Consider the following 23,069-nt stretch of genomic DNA (forward strand, 5'->3'; position numbering starts at 1 on the left):
CAGCCCAACCAATGCAAGTTTTCTGTAGTATGATAGATGTAAGATAAAATGAGAGATAGAGCGATAGCACAATGTGATGTTTGTAGAGTTAGAAGGGTAGGAGAGTTAGTAGAGGTAAAATTATGAAGAGGTATAATTGTACGAGATATAATTCTGGGAGAGGTATATGACGCCAGAAGTAGAATGGTAGTTTTTTTTTCTTTTTTTTTCTTTTTTTCCCTCTTTTAGTTTTAGTTTATTGGGGTAGGATATCTGTAGAAAATGAGTACACGCGGTGGCGTTTTAAATCATCTGTGAATACTTTTCAAAACTTTATTTAACACTCGGATGACTCGGTATTATGTATTGGAAACATGTTATTGAAATATAGTTTAGGCTCACATCCTACCATTGTATATAGAATGTGTATGAATAATCTGATGACCTTTTATAAATTGAAAGCATATAACATGCACTGGAGAGGGTGGCAAAATCGACCAATGCCTAATTAATACACACACGTGTACATTTGCACCCCTTGCAGATTCGATAACTGTTTTATTGTCTTGAAATTTGAGACCAAACTATTATGGATAAAGTAATGACTCCTCTGCCCCATGCCACATCATGTCGTCGAAGAATCCTGGATCCGGTGTCACAGGCGAGAATCTCTGGTCGAGTCAGATCTCCGAATGAAAACATGAATATACACTGTAGCCTACATTCACAAAAAACACAATTTTTAGTGGCATAAACTTCTGGTGTCTTTAAACACTAAGCTTTCATTTAATTTTGTATTTCACTTTATCATATTGTTTTTGTTATTTTCGTCTTTCGTCTCAGTCTTTGAGCATGGCTGATCGTCAACCAAACGGAGTTAAGTCTTTTGTCAACTCTGTTTGTTCCTCAGGCAGGCAGCTAGTGAAAACGAATTTATTTAATCAAATTATGGAAATGCAAGCATTACTTTAAACAAACAGAACTTTTTTAAAATTTTTTTTTATTCCTGGCTCATTTTTCCTGATTGAGTTGTCATATGAAAGGGCAGAAAATGAATTTCTAGAAATGTGATTTTCTCTTTGAAATTCAAATACCGTCTGCCGAATGATTTTTTGGTACCCTCTCTTCAAATTGTTTTTAATCACTCGTGCGTGAAATATGCATATTATGAGTTGCATCAAATGAAAGAAGCGGATCTAAGCTTAACAAATATATGTCATTTATTAATTATAATTGTGATTAAGTTATGATAAAACATCGATAATTCTCGGTTTCGTTTTTTTCTCGGACGCACTGTATAACTTAGAATTGTGGTTGGGAAATTTCACTCGCCCATATTCACCATGTTACAACAAAATGTAGCATGAGCTCATAAGCTCCAGACTACTCCCATGTAAAGTGAGTTTGCAATTAAATTATCTGTCATTCCCTGCTCTCAATCACATCGTGCTTAATGTCTATTAGCTTTAGTAGATATAACCTCCGTATAACCCAATAAATGAAGAAACAAGAATATATAGTGCATAAGCAAAAGCCTTTTTAATTATCAACAATTTTAATAGAAAAATACCATTATCGTTATAACATGCCATTACGCATGAAATGGTTATACGCAAGAGGTATTATTGCATTGCATTTATATATAGGCCTAGATTCAATTTTATTTAAAAACAGAGTAGTCTTTTCAGTGCCAGAGGCCTGCTTTACAAAAGAGCCCTGTACATACAAAGATTTACAAAAAATAGAATACATTGTAGAAAACAAAGACATTATATACACAACATACCATAAGAGAACTAAAACAACTTAAAAACTAGATCAAAGTGAACATAAGGCCTGAAATATTAAACATTTAAGATATTATTGATACAATACAAAATACATATACAATACACATGCCATAAAGAACAGACATAAAATCAAAAGGGTAAAAGGTAAGAAATAAAACGACTACAGACTACACAACTACAAACAAACAAAACTAAATGTAATAAGTCATGATATAATACCAGTGCATGCATTAAAGAGGAGGGAGTGATTTAATTTGGTTTTTGAACATTTGGAGTGAAGTTGCCGTGCGAATATGAGTCGGTAGATTGTTGTAGATGCTTGGAGCGATGAAAGAAAAAGATCGTTTTTTAAATTCAGTCTTGGGTTTCGGGATAGATAAGGGATTTAAGGTAGAATGACGAGTAACATATAGTAAACTGGACGTTTGCAAGCAAAAGGTTCTAAATAATAAGGGGCTAGATTATTGAGTATTTTGTAGACGAAAATGCAGTAGTGGTAGTTGATTCTATTTTCAACACTTTGCCATTGAAGAGGATGTTGTTGTTGTTGTTTTAGTCTTAAGGGCGTGTGTCATTCAATTATGAATATTTACGCCTTTTGTCTTTTGGGGTTAGATAGTCTGCATTAAGGACTAATCTTGCATATCTGTTCTGCGTCCTCTGCAATTTGAGTAAATCTTTCTTTTTGCACTTGCCCCAAACAACTGCACAATAATCTATATGTGGAAGAATGAGGGAGTAATAAAGATGTTTCAGTAGGCTTTGATTCAAATAACTCTTAATCCTTCTAGTGCATGCAATAGCCCGATTAATCTTATTAGTCACATTCAATATGTGTGGTGTCCAACTTAGACTTTGGTCAAGGGTTACGCCTAAATATTTGATCTCGGTAACATTCTCAAGATAGTCTCGTCCATGACAGATTTTCAAAATTTGGTTCTTAGTTTTATGTTTCGTTCCAAAGACCATCACTTTAGTTTTCTTTGCATTTATTTCCATATTATTTATTTCAAACCATTTACGCAGTAAATCATAATATTTGTGTAGTTTCTTCTGACTGCTTTTTAAATTGTTACCTTTACAAAACAGTGCCGCGTCATCAGCGTACAGAGCAATTTTGGTTTGTTTACTAAATTTCAAGTTACACGTACATATCACTAAGAAATAAGCAAAAAATGAGTGGGCCCAAAATAGACCCTTGTGGCACACCAGAGTAAATCTGTAGAAAAATTGCTTTGGACACCTTGAAATGAGACGCATTGTTGCCTATTCGTTAGGTATGAAGAGAACCAGTCTAATTCAACAGAATTAATACCATAATATGGCATTTTTAATAACAATATTTCGTGAGATATAACATCAAACGCCTTTTTGAGATCAAGAAATCAGTCGCCCCTGTTATCAAACCACAGTCAATATTGTTTAACAAGTAATCGGTTATTTCAATTAGACAAGTCGCAGTTGAATGCTTTGGGCGAAAACCCGATTGGCGCTGAGATAGCAGTTTGTATTCTTGGAGATACTCATAAAGCTGGGCATGGACTGCCTTTTCAAGTATCTTTGACAGACAGGACAATAAAGAAATTGGCCTTTAATTGCCAATGTCACTTGTTTCACTACTTTTTGGTACTGGAATAATCTTGGTTCTTTTGAAATCACTTGGGAAGCATCCTGAGCTTAGAGATTTGTTAAAGACTATTGAAAGTGGTTCAGCAATAAAAGGGGCAGCGATTTTCAATAATCTTGGATGTAAGTCATCCAGACCAACAAAGTTCTCTTTTTACAAACTCCGAGTCTATGCTTTGGAATTTAAATGTTGATCCAACCCTTGATAATGTATTAAAGGAATTAAAACTTTGTTGGTTAAGAGGAGAATGTCGTTTTCCAACACTAACAAACAATTCATTGAATGACGTTGCAATTTCTACCTTATCTGAAGTCATATGAGTTCCTGTGTTAATATTCGAATTAACTGAAACCTTTTTCTTCGGGAGTAATTTTTTCAGGACTTTCCACGAATCTTGCAATTTGTTTGCACATTGTTGAAATTTGTTGAGGAAAAAGTCCCTTTTCAGCTTTTTATTTAATATATTTAATTTATTTCTGAGATGTTTATATTTATTCCAAAGTTCATTGATTTCCTGACCTGCTTCTGCTGATTTTTTTTTAAGTTTGTCAAACTTTCTTTTATAATAGTCACGATCCCTAGATAGAGCCTGGGGCCCGTTCCTAGAAGCCGTCACAAGTCTAACTTCTTGACTATCCCATTGAAACGCGTGTTAATCCTATAACACACGTTTCAATGGGATAGTCAAGAAGTTAGACTTATGACGGTTTCTAGGAACGGGGCCCAGGTATTCAGTTGTAATCCAGGGAGACCCATTCAGTTTCTTTCATACTGTAACATGGGGAGCATGTTTATCAGCTAATGCCTTGAATGCTTCACTGAATTTCTCCCAGCAATGCTCTACGTCCTCTTCGGACGACAATAGATCATTCCATTGTATTTTACGTAGGTCTTCGACAAAATCTTCGACGACAAAATGCCTAAACGATCTAAATGAAAAGATTTCGGGCTTAGCTTTTGGGGTATATGCCCAAGGATCAAATAGACTAGGGAGTGGTCACTTAGTCCACTTGAAATTGTTCCAGATTGCTTTACATTGGATAGCATTGAACTAGAAACACAAATAACGTCAATTAAAGTACTGCTGAAAGGAGTTATTCTTGTTGGTTCTCGGATAAGCTGAGTTAACTGAAAGGTGGAACAAAGTGGAACACTGGTTTCTTGCAACATACACACGCATACTTAATTGGCATGTAAACAATTCACATGGAATAGTAAACGAAACAAAAATGAAATAACGAAAATAAACGTTGTTAGCCAAAAATCACAGACAACGAAATGAACATGCATTAAATCAAAATAAGATAAGATTTCGACAAAGAAACACAGCTTTTCAACAATTTATGCCTAGTTTCGATAAGTCTTTTTCTCTGACAATAGTCACCTTTTCGCCGTTCGGTTTCTTGACAATAATTTTGCCGTCTTGTGTCCAGAGTTTGTAATCTTTACTTTCCAGATGAGGTTTATATCTTTATATAGTTTTCAATCTAATTTTCTATCACTTTATTTATACATGTTGTTAAGAATGTCAGTGACACAAACTCAATATCATCCTCTCTCTGTCTTTAGTTATTATTCCAGGTTGATCATGTAAATATTATATGACATAGGCGGAACCTCCATTCTTAAAACCAGCAAGTTATCAATTTAAAATTGTATACCTATAGTTTTCCATTAGAATATATTTAAGTATAGTCGGTTCAACATTTTCAACTTCACAAAAATCTCAGTTTCATTCTACTATTTCCTAAATCATAGTGATTTGGTCTGGCTCGAGATTGGATATTACAGAGAAATTTTAACCTGTTGAATCTAACACCCATTCTTTGCGAAATCAACAGGCCAGTCTCCTGGGGCGTTTTTTATACGAAGTTCTTGATGTTGGTTGGCACTACATGGAGTTTCTGAAGACACATCCCAATGAAGACATCCTCACAAGGAAAGAGGGGTGTGGTGATGGCTACTTTGTAGATGGCTTCCACCAGGTCAGTCGATAAGACGTACCCTTGTCCATCCAGATAGGGAGGGTAAGTCGGGAAGGCGTAGAAGTCCTTGGATATATAGAACTTGTCATCGGTGTTGCGGAATACCTTTGCGTCCATACGAACTTGTCCAGCCGCCCATGTTGTCTTCGGGACATCGATTAAAGCCGTATATAACCACCGCTGATATAACTTGGTTTGGATGATTACAGCGGTGTCAACGAATTTGATGACGAAGGTTGCATGACGGCAATGATTGGTCACCCACTTCAGTCCCATTACTGTCTTCATCGTCAGGTTGTCATAACAATCCACGAAGTCCTCTTGGACGATGTCGTCGTGAAGATCAGACTCCTTGTCGATGTCCATTTGCAGTGTCGCGTTATTCGTCCTACCCAGTAAAAAGACGGTCAGGACAGTCAAGTTGTGATTCGCAAATGCTTCCCAATCCTTTTCGTTTCCGTAACTCGAGCGAATGATGTTTCGCCGTTCCACATTCTCAGGTGCCGTAGTAATCATGGTGAGAAGAAAGTTTTGTTGAGGTTTAATAGTGTTCTTCTTGCATAACGATTCCGGATTATGAATGTACTTGTAATCATGTTTATCAATCGGGTTAGTAAAATACGAACCATTTTCGTTTCCATTGGCTACTTTTAGATCTGACGGCGTTACGTTTTGGTGTTGATCAGCATTGTTTTCGTTTGTAATTGCTGCATGCCCATTACTCTCAGATATACAAATATTTATTTCTTTAGAATCTTCCTGACGCGTACATAAAAGGGTAGTGTTTTCCCGTTCCCGGACTGAGGTCGTATGTGTATGTCGTAATGAAACATGATGCACATAGGACATACCCTTCACGGCTAGCCAACAATAGACTAAGATGGTGACGACCAGGATGGGCAAAACAAGACGACCGAAGCAGGAAAACGCTCGAATCGACACCTAATGAAGACAGAAAAACAAAGATATAAATTATAGATTATAGATTATACAAAATACGTTATAATTATGAATAAAGGAAGCGTTCTAAATAAATAGTATGACAAAAGAGTTGTATTCCATTGGTGATTGTCAAATTGATGCGGCGCTATAAGTTTCGGGTTGTATTTCGTCAAAGATATTGGGTTAAGGCTAAGGATTCGATATGGGTTTTAAGTTCAGTTAAGGTTTAGGCTAGGGGAAGCGGAGCCGAGTACAGGGTTAAAGTTGGAAATTCCATCATCCAGATTCCAGGCATTTGTTGTAAAATCACTTCAGTGGCTGGCGTACGCATAGTTATTTTGACACGATTTGTAGTAAATCTTCATACAGCTGATGACAAATTATTTCGAAATCATATTAAAGATTAGAAAACCAGTTAATATCAGTTGTATTTATGTTTTGCATCTAAGATGCTCGATGTTAAGTTACATAAAAGGAGCAGAAAATATTTATTTAAATAAAATTATTATAAAAAAAATATTTAAAAAAAATCAACAAAAAAAAAAAAAAAAAATCAATATTTGGATATGTATTTACTCTGTAAAACTATTATCCCTGACGATTGGTATATTTGGATAGCATGGCATGTGTTCGAGTAACCTTCTGGTCAAATTAATTTGATATTGTCAAAATATCATTTTGTCATCAAAACCACACCTTGCTGCTGAATATTGACATGAATACGAATATCATATATTCAGTCATCTCGATACAAAAATATAAAGATATTCGAACAACTCGTTGCCCAGAATTATCCTGTTTCTAAATGTTGTGAGGGAATGAAGCGAACAAGCGTGGTCAAAATATTGAGGTGACAATATCTCCCTGTTGCCACAATATGGAGGTATTCGGGCACTTCTCTGCTTAAAATGATCCTGTTTCTAAACTTTGCGAGCAAGCGAAGCCAGCGAGGAAGAAAGATAACCTTTTTTAAATGTGATTTCCTCATGAAAATACAGAGTAGTTTCCAATGTTTTAGTTTCACAAGATTTTATTCCTACTATTTTGTTAATGTGGTGAACTATTTTTGAGGCTTTATTTTGTTTACTTTTCTCCAAGCCAGTGTTCACCTCTTGTAACATCAGTTCCACCTGTACCATAGCCTATCAGGTATACTCTCATTAACATTGCTCCCTCTTGCTTTTGTTATCAATATTCCTCCTTCATGCTTTATATTCCCAAGTTGGCTCTTTTCTTCTATTGTTATAGATTACCTTCTTTCTATGCTTCACCTTATTTTGTTTGCATATACTATCCCTTTCCCCATTGGGTGATTGATCTATTGAATATTTATGTTGTACACTCTCAAATGTGATTGGACATTTCCTTATGAATATGTTCTCAGTCATTGTTATTTTAGAGTTGATTTGAATATAAGATGTGCAAATTAGAAGATAAATAATCAATCAGGGCTGGGCAAAGCCTAAAGCAGATGAGCACAAGACTTCAACCGAGTAACACCTACCTACTTGTTCTGTGTTGGATTGAACCTACATGCTTAGCTAAACTTAATAACATAAGTGAATTTCTCTCGCGGCACCCCTTCATGCAGATAATAATAATAATAATAATAATGTCAATTTATAAAGCGCACATATCCATTCTAAAAGACTGCTCAAGGCGCTCTTGTACAACATCAAAATAATTATACAATATTAAAACTACGACATAATTATACACTATAAAAACTACGACATAATTATACAATATTAAAACTATGACATAAACAAATGGTGCTTAACTTTCTTCTTAAATATTTCAACTGATGATGATTGTCTTATTTCTAATGGTAAAGTGTTCCATAGTTTGGGTGCAACGTTAGCAAAAGCCCTGTCCCCCCATTTGTTATTGGTTTTGGGTGTACATAACTGGAGCTGTGAACCTGAACGTAAATTCCGTTGTGGGATGTACGGTTTCAAAATCTGGTACAAGTAATGGGGTGAAGAATGAAGAAGTGTTTTGTAAGAAATGAGTAACAGCTTATACATAATTCTTTTTGAGACTGATAGCTAATGAAGACATTTTAATATATCTGAAATACTGTCTGATCTACTGCGGAGAGTGACGAGCCGAGCTGCCATGTTCTGAACTCGTTGCAGACGGGCTATTTGATTTTGAGGAAGGCCAATATACAATGAATTACACATATCCAAACAACATGTAATATTAGAATGAAGAATCTGCTTAGTGGCTTTCTGATTCAGATATTTTCTGATCCTCCAAATATTGTGAATATGGAATGAGATTTCATGGTCATTCCTGCATCAAAAAAACTCCAAGATTACGAACCTGACTAACACATTTTATTTCTGAGTTGCCAATCATGATCTTTTGTGCAGAAAATTTATTGTGATATCAGAGCCATCTACTGCTTGTTAACACAGGTCGCCGCGGCACCCCGGTTGAAAAACGCTGGACTAATTCATATCTTCCCATGCCTCAGTTTATTTGAAGCAACTAGTCATTTTGGCTATTCTTGCGAAGGGATCTTAACAAGACAGTACACTATCAATATTTACAGCATAATCATGTATTGTATTGTATTTATTAAAGTTCATTGATGTTCATCAATATTTTGTTTATAAACATATAAATCAATTTACAATGCAATGTAACAAATCAATATTCTGTTTGGAAACATATATATCATATAAAATTTACAATATAATGTAACAAATCAATGTTCTGTTTGTAAACTGTTTAAAAATACTCTGCCCCCTTCTGCGCAAATCATGCTAACGGATCAATACAAACAGTAGGGTTGTCGAACTACTAACGAAAATAAACGAAGCCATCTCCTCACCCTCTCCGTCGTTCTTTCCAAACATCCATTATCAGCTGGCATTTGGTCTGATCTCTTACTCCTGTTTTTGTTAAATAAACTTCCATCTCGCAACAAACCCCGTTCTGCCAAATTCATTTTGTTCAAATCCTGATCTCGTATCACAGAGAGACAGAGAGGCGGATCTACAGTAGAAGTCTCACGGATGTGTATACGATTTTGTTTTCCTTCTTCAATCCCTGCCTGCTTCGCTCGATCTCATCTCCACATGAAGATTTTAAGTAGTTTACTCATATGGCATTCGTGTCTATGTGACTGAAGTTTACACATGCAATTTATTTTGATATAATGAGAGAGGGTATAGTAGAGTGGGTAAATACAAAGGGATCTTATAGGCTTGAATGACCGTGCTCAATGAAGGCAGTATTAAAAATACTGTCTCGGCCTATGTTATTTTATTCGCGAGGTAGCTCCCTTTCCTACTTGCAGCTGACTGGAGGCCGAAGAGGGCGTGATCCACGAATGGTCTGTACGCAGCGATGGTAGGGCAAAGTTTACCAACAAAATTTGAACAACCAGAACAGTATTACAAAGCAAAATAAAGCAAAACATTTGGTCTATACTTTTACCTTTGGACTTCCACTAACAGATGACACTAACGATGTTTCTCAAATAATCATTTTTATTAAATACTATGAACTTCCAAAAAATATTAAAAATTGACTTTGCCCCGGACCTCCTGGGCAAAGTAAAATACCATGTAACACATCCCACTATGCCCCATCCATTTTGCCCCGAACAGCATTACTTCACGTAGGTCAATGATTACTAGCGGTGCTACGATGTATAAAGTTAAGCTTAAGCCCATCCATTATTAATATGGCATTCGTGATAATTCGGCAGAAACACAGTATTATAGCAGATAATGTACCTATATTAATTATCGGTTTTTATGTATGAAAAACCGATATTTTCCGTAAAAAGTACACATAGCTGACGTATTCACGCAACTCAGGTAAAAAAAAAGCGATGCATATCCTCGTTGCAGTGTTATTGAACTTAGATAGATGGCAGCATAAACAAAAATTTACCGGGCGTTTTTCACTTTGCCCCGCGTTCCACTTTGCTCCGGGTTCCCCTATCCCCCAGTCTAGATTTTGTCCGCAGGACGTAGAAATGGAGAACTTACAAGTCTCACCACAGACTGTCCGAATATATGTGGCGATGTGGTTGCCTGAAAATTGAAAAGTTTAAGAGTTGTAATTATAGAAATTACCGGGGGCTGTAGCCCCCTATGCCCCCTTCCCTTTCTGCCTCGTGTGCTAGTGTCTGTCCAAGACAATCGTGATTTGAATTACCATTTTACATACGCTGTCCAGTGAAGTGAAAATGTGGTTTGGAAAGTCTGGCATTTACAGGAAAGACGAATATGAAGAGTACTACGAATGGACAATCCGCAGAGATGACTCAATTGAGGAAGGCGGAGTGAAATAGACCAGGGAATGGAGCTCATGACGAAGGCTAGATACAGAGAGTTGTGGGAAAGCAAAACGTCGACAGAAATGGCATCTAGAAAGAGAAAGAGAGAGAGAGAGAGAGAGATATATAAATAGTCCAGTGACGAATGTGTGTGCTATTAACAAAAAGCGCAAGTGGCACCTAGAGAGAAGGAGAGAGGGAGAGAGAGAGAGAGAAAGAGCGAGAAAGAGAAAGAGTCCAGCGATGAATGTGTGTGTGCTATAAGAAAAGCGCAAGTACATCTTTTACTCTATCGACATCAAAACCAGGTTAATAAAATCAGACCATACAAATTCAATGTGAGAACTATATTTACGCTGAAATTAGTAAAGATGTATTTCGGTAGCAACGAAAAGAAATTTTTCACTCACATTTTTTTTCTCCTTGGTAACACTCTAGATAATAGGATGATAACAAACCTGGATGAATTATAATTTTTAGTGGTAACTTCACATTATAATGCCTGATCAGGTATAACTTCTAAGTCATTTTAATAAACATGTTCATTATCTATGTTTTCAACCATAGGCCTCTCTCGTTTTTGTTTCTTAGATTCGCACACAATTATAATACATACGTATATGTTTGTGATTTGTATTCAATCAGCAACAATATATTCGACCGCCCGTCTGGAGAAAAAATGATAAAATTATATTGTCGATAATTTTTTATTACCAGCTGGTAAGTTGTCTCATTAGCGACGACAAATTATTAATAAATCAACCTGTACATTTTTTGTGTAAACAGCTATACTATGTAATAACGAATTTATGAATGTAAGTAACTGTATTAGAATTAACAGTACGTGTTTAATGTTCATCTGGTAAATTCACAATACAACATCACCACGATAGATCAGAGACATGACACAATTCATTGAAAGATCTTGCTCTAATAATTCGACTTGTCTACCAACACCCCGCTCTTTATTACTCTTATGAATCTTTCAAACATGGTTGAATATGTAGATATTTATAACGAATGCCAGAACTGTAATAAAGTCTCTATAACAAAAAAATAATATATTGAGCATCGATACCCGGGCAGCTTGACCTGATGCACCTGCTATTACAATATTTATATATGTTTTCTATTGATTTCATCTCAATTCACGTTTGTTATATTTTTGTATTTATGTGACTTGATATGCCAAATAAAATAATAATAATCAATATTTCTTAAAATTAAGTCGACCAGCTTCCCAAATCATCGGTATGTATTCTGGTTCGATATTGGTAATCAGCGAGTATTCCTTAACCCAAAATGGTTTCATTCCGTCCTCCTTCAAATTAACAGGCCAGTACTTAGGAGCAAACATTAAAAATGTATCGACATTGTATGGCACTACTTCGAGTTTCTGAAGGCATAGTCCGATAAAGACGTCTTCCCATGGAAAGAGAGGTGTGGTGATGGCTACTTTGTAGATACTTTCCACAAGATCAGTAGATAAGATGTACCCAGGACCATTAAGATAAGGAGGATAGGTCGGGAAAGGGTAGAAGTCTTTCGGAAGGAAGAATTTTTCGCTGGTGTTTCGTGCTACCGGTGAGTCAAAGAGAGCGTTGCCAGCCGCCCAGTTTGTCGTTGGTGAGTTTAAGAAAGCTGCGAAAAACCTCACTTGAATGATAACGGAATCGTCATCGCATTTGATGACGTAGCTTGCATGACGGCAATGAAAGGTCACCCACTTGAGTCCCATGACCGTCTTTATCGTCAGGTTTTCGTAGGAGTCAACGAAGTCCTCCTGAACGATATCACCATGGAGTTCAGACTCTCTATCAATGTTACTTTGTAGTATCCCATTGTCTGTCTTTCCAAGTAAAAACACCGTCTCAATAGCGCCTTTACTTAATCGCGGCCATGCACTTTCAGCCCTATAAATTCCACGGAGGACATTTCGTCGTATAATATTCTTTGGTGCCGTAAGAATCATGATAAGCAAAAAGATGGGTTTGGGCTCCAAATTCTTCTTTCTGCAGAATAAAGATGGATTATGAATGTATTTGTGTTCGTGTTTATCGACGGTTTCATTCAGATATAATCCATTTCCACCGTTGTAGGATGTGTTCTCCTTAGTTTTGGTTACGTAAGGCTGATATTTAGGAATTCTTTCGGTGCTGTCGGTATTATCTTTCAGCTCGTGAGAGGTTTGTAATAACGTTCTATTTGAGAGTGTGATATTCATTTGTTGCAATATTTGGAATGACTCTGTCTGTCGTGTTGTCACTTGATGTTTGTTGGATAAACTATCGACGAGTATCAACAAATATACGCAGATGGTGACGAGAAGGAGCGGCCAGGCGACACGGGCTAAGGCGGAGAGCAAGCCCATGGATAACTAGAAGATAAAATAATATAAATTAAAAAAAAAAAGAATCTAGAGCGACAATGTGGATAATGATCTAAATATGCATTTTCTATAAAAGACAAACAAAACAAAGTACAATTCCTTAATGAATAAATCATTGATTACTAATGAATTCAGTTATTGTATTGCTTGTCATTAACGGTCAATATGATTTTAAAATATTTGGATGGTGAGACTGAATATTATGTAGCATATTTTTATTTCATCGTCTTTCCAAATGTATTCTATAACAAAATATAAGTGTCTGATACATAATCTGACAATTTTAACAGAAACGTTATTTCAATCACTTACCTTTGGTTTGATTCCAAAGACAAAATCAGGATAACGGTGGTGTCTGATATCACGATGTGTGTTCCTCAATGATTTACCATCCACCAACTTGTATCCTTCAGTAAAATTCATTTTTGTTGAAAGGAACTTCTAAATAAATCACCAGCGTAACGTAGTTTACGCAAATATGACGTTTCTTCTCAACAAAATATAGTGTTTTGTAAACGGCCTCACGAGAGACAAACTATTAAATGTTCAATTCAAACCGTCAAGATCTCTGCAATATCGTTGTAACCTGATATACATCAACATTATGCAAAATATGTGAATTCATTGAGCAAAATTGCGTGGTGCTGCTGATGTGAAGATTCGGCCGTCTCTACTGCTGAATTTATTTTCAAGAATGATTATAAGTAGGATTCCCTTCAGATCGGAATTGGTAGCCAGATAATCGTCTAATACCAAATAGCTCACCTCCTGTCCAAGGCAACCGCGGCACTAAGACAAATACTTTTTGTTTCTATGTATGCATAATTTGTTTGTTTTTTCTTACAGTGAGTGTTAAGTATATGCAGACTCGTTGAAGGAGTTATAGAAAGTATGTGCCTAAATCTGCACAGCAAGCACTGTCTTGATTCCCAAATGCAAACTTATAAGGGGAGAAGTTGTAATTTCAGCTTAAAAAGAGAAATTAACTGAAATCTTTTCAGAATTGTGTACACCATGAATATTCCACACCGGAGGACCAAGGAGGTATACCGATCTGTTTTGAGGCTTCAACTCTCACCAACTAAATAAAGAGAAGATCTCTTATCATCATACGATTAAAATCTTCCACTTCTCCATATCTTGAGCTCTGTATACATTTTAAACACATCTCACTCAAACGCTACTATTTGAAGGTAGGCTACTTGTAAAACATGATTACGATATAATTACAGGCTGTAAGTGCATCGTAATTATGCTCTAATCGGTTTGTGACATAGTTACTGGCTCAGTCTTTATTATCATTCTCATTGTTCACCCATGCCAGTGTGACCTTATTAACGAAGTGCTTTTTTCTTTCTTTATTCTTCATGATTTACAGCATTATTGCGAGTATTATGCAATACGTTGGTACTCTCCTTTATCAAATTATCCTTGATGTGTCTGTAATCCTTGTCAAGACTTCTTTTCTTTCTCTATTCTCCCTTGTTTTCTTTAAAGAAGCTATTTTCCTATGTGGATTTCTTCACTTATACCTCTCTGAACTTATTTTAACGACATTTTGTGCAAACTTCTCTCATTAGGGACTTTTAGATTCGCACGAAGACAATAGGGCTATGCTACGATCGACGTCCTTTTAAAGCACTGCCTTGAATGGAAGTACCACGTATCAGTCCACGCAAATCTAAAAGTCCCTAATAGGACACTCCCTAACACCCTCAAAATGAGGACACACACAGTAGCGTAACGAGGAATTGGTAATTGATTACAAAAAGGTAGCCGAATCCCTCGGGTTGGGGGGGGGGGGGGGGGGGGAGTGTATGGGTTCCGTAGATACGTTTTAAATTCGATTAATTTCCAATGGCACTTCAGCCGGGGAAGGCGCCTTGCGTCGGTACAATTTTATGTTGGATATGCCAGTAACGGTTATACTAATATTTGTCATATTTCTTATTTTCCTAGAAAGAATATCTTTTCATTTAATGGTCTATGAAAATGTTGAGTTAATGTAATTTGTATAAATTCCGTATTCCATTTAGTTGTTGTGATTGCGCTTAACCTTTGTTTCATTTGTTTAATGAATGCAAATAAGGTGAAAAAAGTTAACGTGTAATGCAGTTTACTAAAAAGAATTTTCTGTTCCATTTTTAACTAGTGTACTTCCACAATACGAGCCACGAACTGTTCCTTGCGTTGCGTTTGTTTCACAAATATAAATGGGCTACCAACTGCTTTATACTTCTGTTGCAAATATCCCTTACTATGATATTGAATTAAGTTACCATAAAAACGTCAGTCATATTTTATATTCAACTTGACATAATTGAATGACTAACATGACATCATACACCCATTCGCATCAGTCCAACGTCATATCCATTCAACCAGTCACTCTTCTACGATGTATATTGTTTTGTTTTTAAAGCAACTAGACACCAATGTTTTGATTAAGCGAAAGCATTATGTAAAAAAAAAAAAGGAGTAACATAAGATACTTCGGCGGTTGCAGATTATAAAAGGATGAACAAATAATCAGAATAAATACCATGAATGTGATATAAATAAGAACAAAACACATTTATTAAAACATTTGAAGATGATGCCAATGAATAATTTTTTTTAATTAAATTGGAATGTGGACGAGGAGCGCAATCAAATGCAGCAATAAAAAACAACTGCTTTTTCTGGCAACCCGTATATACTAATGACTATCATTTAAGTACATTTTAGCAATTTGTAGATCACATTTCACTAAGCAATGGTTAACGATCTATTACTTTCAAATGGTATTAAGTATATGTCATGATTGTATATTACTCACAAACTAATGTAGTTGACAAAGATGATGACATTCACTAATACCATGATCTGCAATTATATAACATTACATTATTCTTTAAAAACTTAATAAAGATACCAACCAAAAATTTGGGTTTCAATTTTTATATTAGAATTTCAATAGGGTAAGCATTCATTTCGAACGTTTGAATGCCGTGGTCTTAAAACAAAATGCTAAAAAGTATCTTGAAAAAATTTGAAAAAATGAAAAAAGTGAAAAAGAAAAAAAAAACGGAAAAAGATTACATGTTGACATACACTCACATAAACATGATATGGCAGGTAATCTAAATTGTGAATACAAGGTTGAATAAAATTTAAAAAACACAAGCCCACAACACGCAAACAAAATTAAATGTTAGGCCTATATACATTGATTTGATATACCAGAATGTCCAGAAACAGAATTGTCAGGAAAAAGAACTATTCAAGGATAACACATATTATCGTTAATGGCAAGTACATATTCAGTTTCAATTATCAAACATTCGAGTAAGTTAGTAACTACAAATAAAAACATGGATATAAAAATATTATCGCGTAAATTGTACACCAACGTGATTTGAATAAAAGTAACGGCGTGTTAACTTTCCTGCACTCTTTAACTTGATAATGCTCTAAATCCCAAACTGAAAATATAAGGACGTTGTTTACAGGCAAACGGTTTCTTTGATTTTGATAAACGGTAAATTTTACGCCAATTGTGAGGGGGTAGGGTACGACTTTATTATCAATTACATTTCATCATCACCATTTTCATTCTCACTCTTATCATTATCATTATCATTTCATTTTAATTATCATCATAATTTTTAAAATATAATTGTCATTACCGTTATTATTATCATGATCATTGTTATCGTTGATATTATCATTATCTGTATTATCATCAGGCGCGGATCCAGGATTTCTTAGGGAGGATGCCCAAATTTCAAATGAATTTGAAATTTATTGCGCTGAAATTTAGTGAGCACTTTTTTGCCGGTCTTTTTTTTGGGGGGGGGGGCATGGGAGGGGGGCAAGGCTCGCTCGGCCTCCTGGATCCGCGCCTGATTATCATTACCATATACCATCATCATTATTTCTATTTCCATTATCAATATCTTTATATATCATATATAAAATAAGCATGCAAAGCAGATGCGGTTAATTATCAGGTTCATAATTAATAACAAATTGAGTAAGTACTTATTAAGTCGTCAGGACAAACTCATCATCAAATTAAAAGAAGGGAGATAGTTTAATGGCAAGCTATACCGAGATAGGACAGATGAAAAAACAAGAACACTATTGGCATATCCGAAACGCATCATTTTTATGTCTTATTATATGAAATTCTTGAGAGAGAATGATAAATAATTTGATTCAGTAATTCCGATATCAGCATGCAGAAACTAAGTTTTCTTTCTGTCATCTGTCTATAAGTACGACATCGTTTCGTATTAAATGAAACTAAATCATTAAAAGGAAACGAAATTTCATACTTATAAGAATATATAGAAACTTTGGATTTGTTTTGAGTTGAAAATGAAAGACGCAATTAGGGCATCATACCGGTCTGATAAGTTTAATTTTGCATATAAACCAAACGAACTCCATGGTATTAGGTTGTAGATTTGATATCACAATGTAGGGACGTATTCCTGAGACTATTGTCCTCTCGCTGTTTAAAGTGAAGAACTGAGGGTTGGGTATCCACAGGAAACGTTTATGGTAAACGGGTTTGAAACCCATCTTCTTGAAGCAGGTGCCGAGGAAGACGTCTTCCCATGGGAAGAGGGGTGTCTTGAGAGCCATGTGGTAGCCCGATTCAACCAGGTCCGAAGACAAGACATATCCAGGACCATTCATATACGGTGGGTATGTTGGTGCAGGGTAATATTCCTCGGAGATGAAGTACTTACTAGTGGTGCTACGTAACACCGGGGCATTCAGCATTGTCTCTGATGCTGTCCAGTTTGTGAGCGAGGAATCCTTGAAGATCCAGAGGAACCGCCCCTGGTTGATCATGGAATCGTCGTCAATTTTCATGGCAAAAGTGGTATGTCGACAGTGGTTCGTCACCCACTTCAACCCCATCACCGTCTTCCGAGAGAGATTGGCGTAGGTGTCGATGAAATCCTCCTGCACGATGTCACTGTATATATGGGCCTCTTTGTCTATCATCTTCTGCTGAGTGTCGTTGAAGGTCTTTCCAAGAAGGAACACCGTGGTAAAGACACCTCTCTTAAGAGCGGGCCATTGATCCTCGCTTCCGTAAGTATTCCTGATGACATCCCTCCTCTGGAAGTGCCCCGGTGCTGTTACTACCATCAGGAGTAGGAAGACACTGCGAGGTCGTCCATCTTTGTCGTAGCAGCGGTGAGATGGGTTGTAAATGTAGTTATATTCATGTGGATCCACAGGTTCATCCACGTATCGTTTTACATGTGAGACAGGCACAGCTCGTACAACATCCGCATTTAGATTGGGGTCATCCTCAATATCTTCATCATCCTCATCGAAATAATTACCGATTTCACCCTCGGTTTCCAATATATCAAGGCCCATTTCGTCTTTCTGCATATCAGAGTGCTCTATTTTCTCATGTAATTTATTGACAATACCTACTTTGTTTTCAGAACTATTTTCCATTTTCCATCCCGGCTTTCCACTAGTATACGGATATTTGTTTAAAATTTCTCGATGGTGCAATTTCTTTTTTGCGATATCTAGCTTTTTCAGAGCCATTATCACTTCTTTGCGAAGTTTGGTAACATTCTTTTCTTCCGCATTCTCCTTCGTCTTGTCCCCGACCAGACGAGATGCACTTCTCCTCTTCCAGTACAGACTCGGGGACATTTCACCCTCGCTGCTCGAACTTTGGACTCCGTACCCAGTCTTTCTCCAGAGAGACATACGACCTTGACGGACCTCGTGCTCGGCATCCAATAGGTACCTGAACTTCACGATTCCGTAGATGAATACAGGGCCGATGAGAATGAGGCAGGCTAGTTTAGCAATAGTTCGGCGGGGTATCATCGTTACTAAAGTAGACCTGATTTTAAAAAAAAATAAGAAAGGTAGCACCTCATCATGATCATGTTATTACAAATATTAATAGCAATTCTCAAAATACCAATAAGAATGATAATTATTGCAATTATTTATATCATGATGTTGATTAGAAGTATTTACTTTCATAAGGCCAAATATCTATTCTACAAAAATATTTAGAAAAGATTTCTTTCACCGTTGCCACGTGACGTCATCAGTCTATCTAAATTATTAACCCCTCAAAAAAGCTTGGAAACTTCCGTTTGATCAACTATATCTCTCATGTCATGAGATATGCATTGTTTTGTTTTGTATTTTTCGAAAGTACGTTTATTCCTCTTTTAGAATTATACAATATTGTGTTATTATTTCGCAGCCATGGAACAAGCAGTACATTAGAATAAGAGGCAGGGTCAAAAGTGAAAGTTTCAAAATACACAGGTAAGCACTGGTTTTGTTAAACAGTGCACTACACATCACCCTACACTCTTCACAGAAAGAAGAATGCACAGCTGAACAAGAGCAGTGCCTTTTGCAATTTTAACATTTGACCTCCCCCTTAATTTGATGTAATGTGCATTCCATAACAGACAAATCATACAAAATAGGGTATGTTTCTAAAAGAAGAATAACCAAACTTTGTTATGATAATAGATATAGCGATGGTTATGCCATAACAAGATATATATATATATATATATATATATATATTTTAAAATATAAATGCAATGCTTCCTGGGAGAACCATGACTGTGCCATGGACCAGTGATGGCCTGGTGGTAGAGTCGCTGCCCAGCAAGCAGTAGATGGCAGGCTCAAATCCCGCTGGTTCCAAGATTTTTTTGACTTGTTTTTCAATTACAGATCGATCAATCGATCTTATTTACTGGATTTAAGCCACAAATATTTTCAAACTAAGAGAGATATAATCGACCAAACTTGAGTTACCAAACCTTATCTCCAATGAGGGGTATGGCTTCCTATCACTTTCGAATATGAATATTCATTTAATTATTAAGTTAATGAAACATAAATAAGCACAATAGTGAGGAGTACTCCAATCATACTCCAGTGCATACAAAAACCGATGGTAGTAGATATACTTCGTAATTATTATGGTTCTGTAAATGAACATAAAACATACATTACGCGAATACGCGAATTGCGAATTGCATTCATGAATTGGCACCAATTTATCTGCAAGAATTAATCGAGGAATACAAACCCTCGCGTAATTTACGGTCATATTCACAATTAAACCTCGTATCTACTTCTGTGTCAACTCTTTCTTATGGTAATCGCTCCTTTCGCAAAGCTTCTGCTGAACTTTGAAACAGATTACCTTTCAATGTAAAAAAAACTGTCAAACTGTTAACCTATTCAAAACTAGTCTCAAGACACGTTTATTCAAAATTGCGTTCGATGATTAATTAACTCTGTTCACTTTGACGTGTATTCCATATGTATTGTAATTTGTATATTTATTTGCATTTTTAGTTTTGTATAAGATGTAATTGTATATCAATCTATTCTTTGAGTATAGCGCTTAGAGACTTCGGTGGTAAGCGCTTTATAAGTAACGTTTTTATTATTATTCATTATACACACAAACATAATATACTCTCTTATACAATAATTCATTTTTGTATAATCATGTTCACTGACGAAGAAACAAGTTTGCGTTTCAAAGTTGAATTCGTATATATTTCAAAAAATGGCAAAAGTGCATTGAATAATCACTTTTTCCATATGTTACGGTCATATATAAAAAAAAAAAAACGAAACGAAACCGAGAATTATCGATGTTTTATCATAACTTAATCCTAATTTTGATTACTGAATGACACATATTTGTAAGGCTTAGATCCTCTTCTTTCATTCGATGTAACTCATATGATGCATATTTCACGCATGAGTGATTGAAATGGATTTGGAGAGAGGGAACCAAAAATTCATTTGGCGGGTGGTATCTGAATTTCAAGGGAAAATCACATTTCTAGACAATTCAGTTTTTGCCCTTTCATATGATAACTCAATCAGGAAAAATAAGCAAGGAATAACAAAGTTCTGTTTGTTTAAAGTGATGCTTGCATTTCCATAATTTGATTTTAAAGTTCGTTTTGACTGGCCTCCTGCCGTAGCAACAAGCAGAATTGACAAAAGACTTAACTCCGTTTCGTTGAAAATCAGCTATGCATGAAGTCTTTCGTCTATGGCTGATCGTCAACGAAACGGAGTTAAATCTTTTGTCAATTCCGTTTGTTGCTACGGCAAGCAGCCAGTGAAAACGATTTCGATTATTAAATTAAATTAAATTCAATTCAAAAATGGTTTTTATTATAGCAGAAACATGGTTCATACAAATACAATTTTACATGAAGGACAGCCTTGGCTGGAATATTCATGTTTACTTGTTCGGCACAATAGATAACACTTTTAAATACATACATGTAAAAAACTAGCAATATAAAAAATAAGACTTAGATTCTGTAACTAAAATCCATAAACACATTGCACGAGTTTCCAGAAATACAGCTGTAATTGTTTACAAATGTCCTATAAAAGTCAATACAAGCATGGTAAAAAGATTAAAATATGTACAAAACAGCCTGCTGAGGGGAGGAGACAAGCACTTAGTATACCTGCAATAACGATAAAAGTACAAAATAAAACAATTTTTTTTTCTTCAACTATGTCAACTAGAAATGACAGTGGGCTATTTTTAAATCTTTTTGTTTTGAATTGAAATTGTTGATAAATGGGAATACGGCGAAGAGGATATTGGTGTATTTTTTCTTAGGTAACCAGGTCTGGCTGACAAATAGAGTGATTTGAAAGGGATTTTACGAATTTTCTGCAAAGTGCTAGTCTCCTCTCCTCAAGAGTTGGTAAATTGCATACTTGACATGCATTAGAATAGGTAATGTAACTAGGCCCTAAAATATTCTTACATACTCTACGTTGTATTTTTTCAAGATTATTATTTGGTTCTATTGTAAGACTGCTATGGAACACTTAAAATTATGGGAATGCAAGCATCACTTTAATCAAACAGAACTTTGTTATTTAAACATATTTGTGGCTTACACCAAGTAAATAAGATCGATTGATCGATCTGTATTGAAAAACAAATATGTTTAAATAATTGAAATTTCTCCTAGGAAGCATTACGTTTACAGAACTTTGTTATTCCTGATTGAGGCCATATGAAAGGCAGGAAATGAAATTTCTAGAAATGTGAATTTTTCTTCGAAATTCAGATACCACCCGCCAAATGACTTTTTGGTTTTCTCCCTTCAAATTGCTTTTAATCACTCATGCGTGAAATATGCATCATAATGAGCTGCATCAACTGAAAGAAGAGGATCTAAGCTTTACAAATATGTGTCATTTATTAATTATAATTGTGATTAAGTTATGATAAAACATCGATAATTCTCGGTTTCGTTTTTTCTGGGTCGCACTGTATACAACTCATACAAATGTAATTCATCGATATAATCTGTCGTATACTAATAATACTTACTTTACAATCTGTAAGCAGGAGATCCTTCACAAAGATGCCGACACGTGTGTTGATGCGACAAACAGATAGATGTTCCACTATGAGTCTAAATTTTGTTTTTCTTTATGTTCCTGCCAGACTTTGAAGTCTTTGGTCCCCAAAATGGTTTGTCGTGATGAAATCAAATTCCTACGGAATCACTCCGAAATAGTGGCATGGTTTGAGGACATCCACGACCAGCAGGGATAGCTCGATTGCGATGAGATCCTTGCCACGTTAATACCTTAAAATGTCACTTATCTGAATGGTGGGAGGTAATTAGAGCATTCCTTAAAGATGCTTTCACGTATGCATATTCACGTCCGTTGCCCTCGGACAGTGGGTTGTGAAAACCACTGGGTCAGAACACTGAGACCAAACTGAGACCAAACCATGAAAAGGATTCGATGATGGTCGGTTACGTAACCTTTAAATAAAAAGCCAACCCACATTGTTAGACTGTACTATACAGCAGGAACTATTGTGGAAGTATATACAGGCGTGCAGGGTTGTCCCAAGAAAAGTGACCGAGTATATACACGTACTTATCTACCCTTTTAAGGGTGTATCTCTCTGAGCGGCGAATGCTTACAAACGTTGCGAATTTATGATCGCCAACTTTTCTGACGAATGTTTGTGAAA

General features: G+C 35.9%; 3 protein-coding genes across 3 annotated transcripts; all 3 read right to left on the reverse strand.

The window, feature by feature from the left end:
* Positions 1 to 1,494: 1,494 nt before the first annotated feature.
* On the reverse strand, positions 1,495 to 9,853 carry LOC100892401 (beta-1,3-galactosyltransferase 1-like). The gene is made up of 2 exons (XM_030976638.1): positions 9,166 to 9,853; positions 1,495 to 6,323 (listed from the first exon to the last, which is right to left on the reverse strand). Exons 1-2 carry the CDS (start codon positions 9,280 to 9,282, stop codon positions 5,259 to 5,261), a joined length of 1,182 nt encoding a protein of 393 aa, XP_030832498.1. The 5' UTR covers positions 9,283 to 9,853; the 3' UTR covers positions 1,495 to 5,258.
* Positions 9,854 to 11,126: 1,273 nt separating this feature from the next.
* Positions 11,127 to 14,106, reverse strand: LOC105441099 (beta-1,3-galactosyltransferase 5-like). The gene is made up of 2 exons (XM_011671927.2): positions 13,325 to 14,106; positions 11,127 to 13,000 (listed from the first exon to the last, which is right to left on the reverse strand). Exons 1-2 carry the CDS (start codon positions 13,433 to 13,435, stop codon positions 11,831 to 11,833), a joined length of 1,281 nt encoding a protein of 426 aa, XP_011670229.1. The 5' UTR covers positions 13,436 to 14,106; the 3' UTR covers positions 11,127 to 11,830.
* A 2,767-nt stretch (positions 14,107 to 16,873) lies between these two features.
* Positions 16,874 to 22,788, reverse strand: LOC575270 (UDP-GlcNAc:betaGal beta-1,3-N-acetylglucosaminyltransferase 7). The gene is made up of 2 exons (XM_775683.5): positions 22,410 to 22,788; positions 16,874 to 18,884 (listed from the first exon to the last, which is right to left on the reverse strand). Exon 2 carries the CDS (start codon positions 18,866 to 18,868, stop codon positions 17,396 to 17,398), a length of 1,473 nt encoding a protein of 490 aa, XP_780776.3. The 5' UTR covers positions 18,869 to 18,884; positions 22,410 to 22,788; the 3' UTR covers positions 16,874 to 17,395.
* Positions 22,789 to 23,069: the final 281 nt, after the last annotated feature.

Source organism: Strongylocentrotus purpuratus, unplaced genomic scaffold, assembly GCF_000002235.5.
Source record: "Strongylocentrotus purpuratus isolate Spur 01 unplaced genomic scaffold, Spur_5.0 spur5_scaffold_9, whole genome shotgun sequence".
Taxonomy (NCBI): Eukaryota; Metazoa; Echinodermata; class Echinoidea; order Camarodonta; family Strongylocentrotidae; genus Strongylocentrotus; species Strongylocentrotus purpuratus.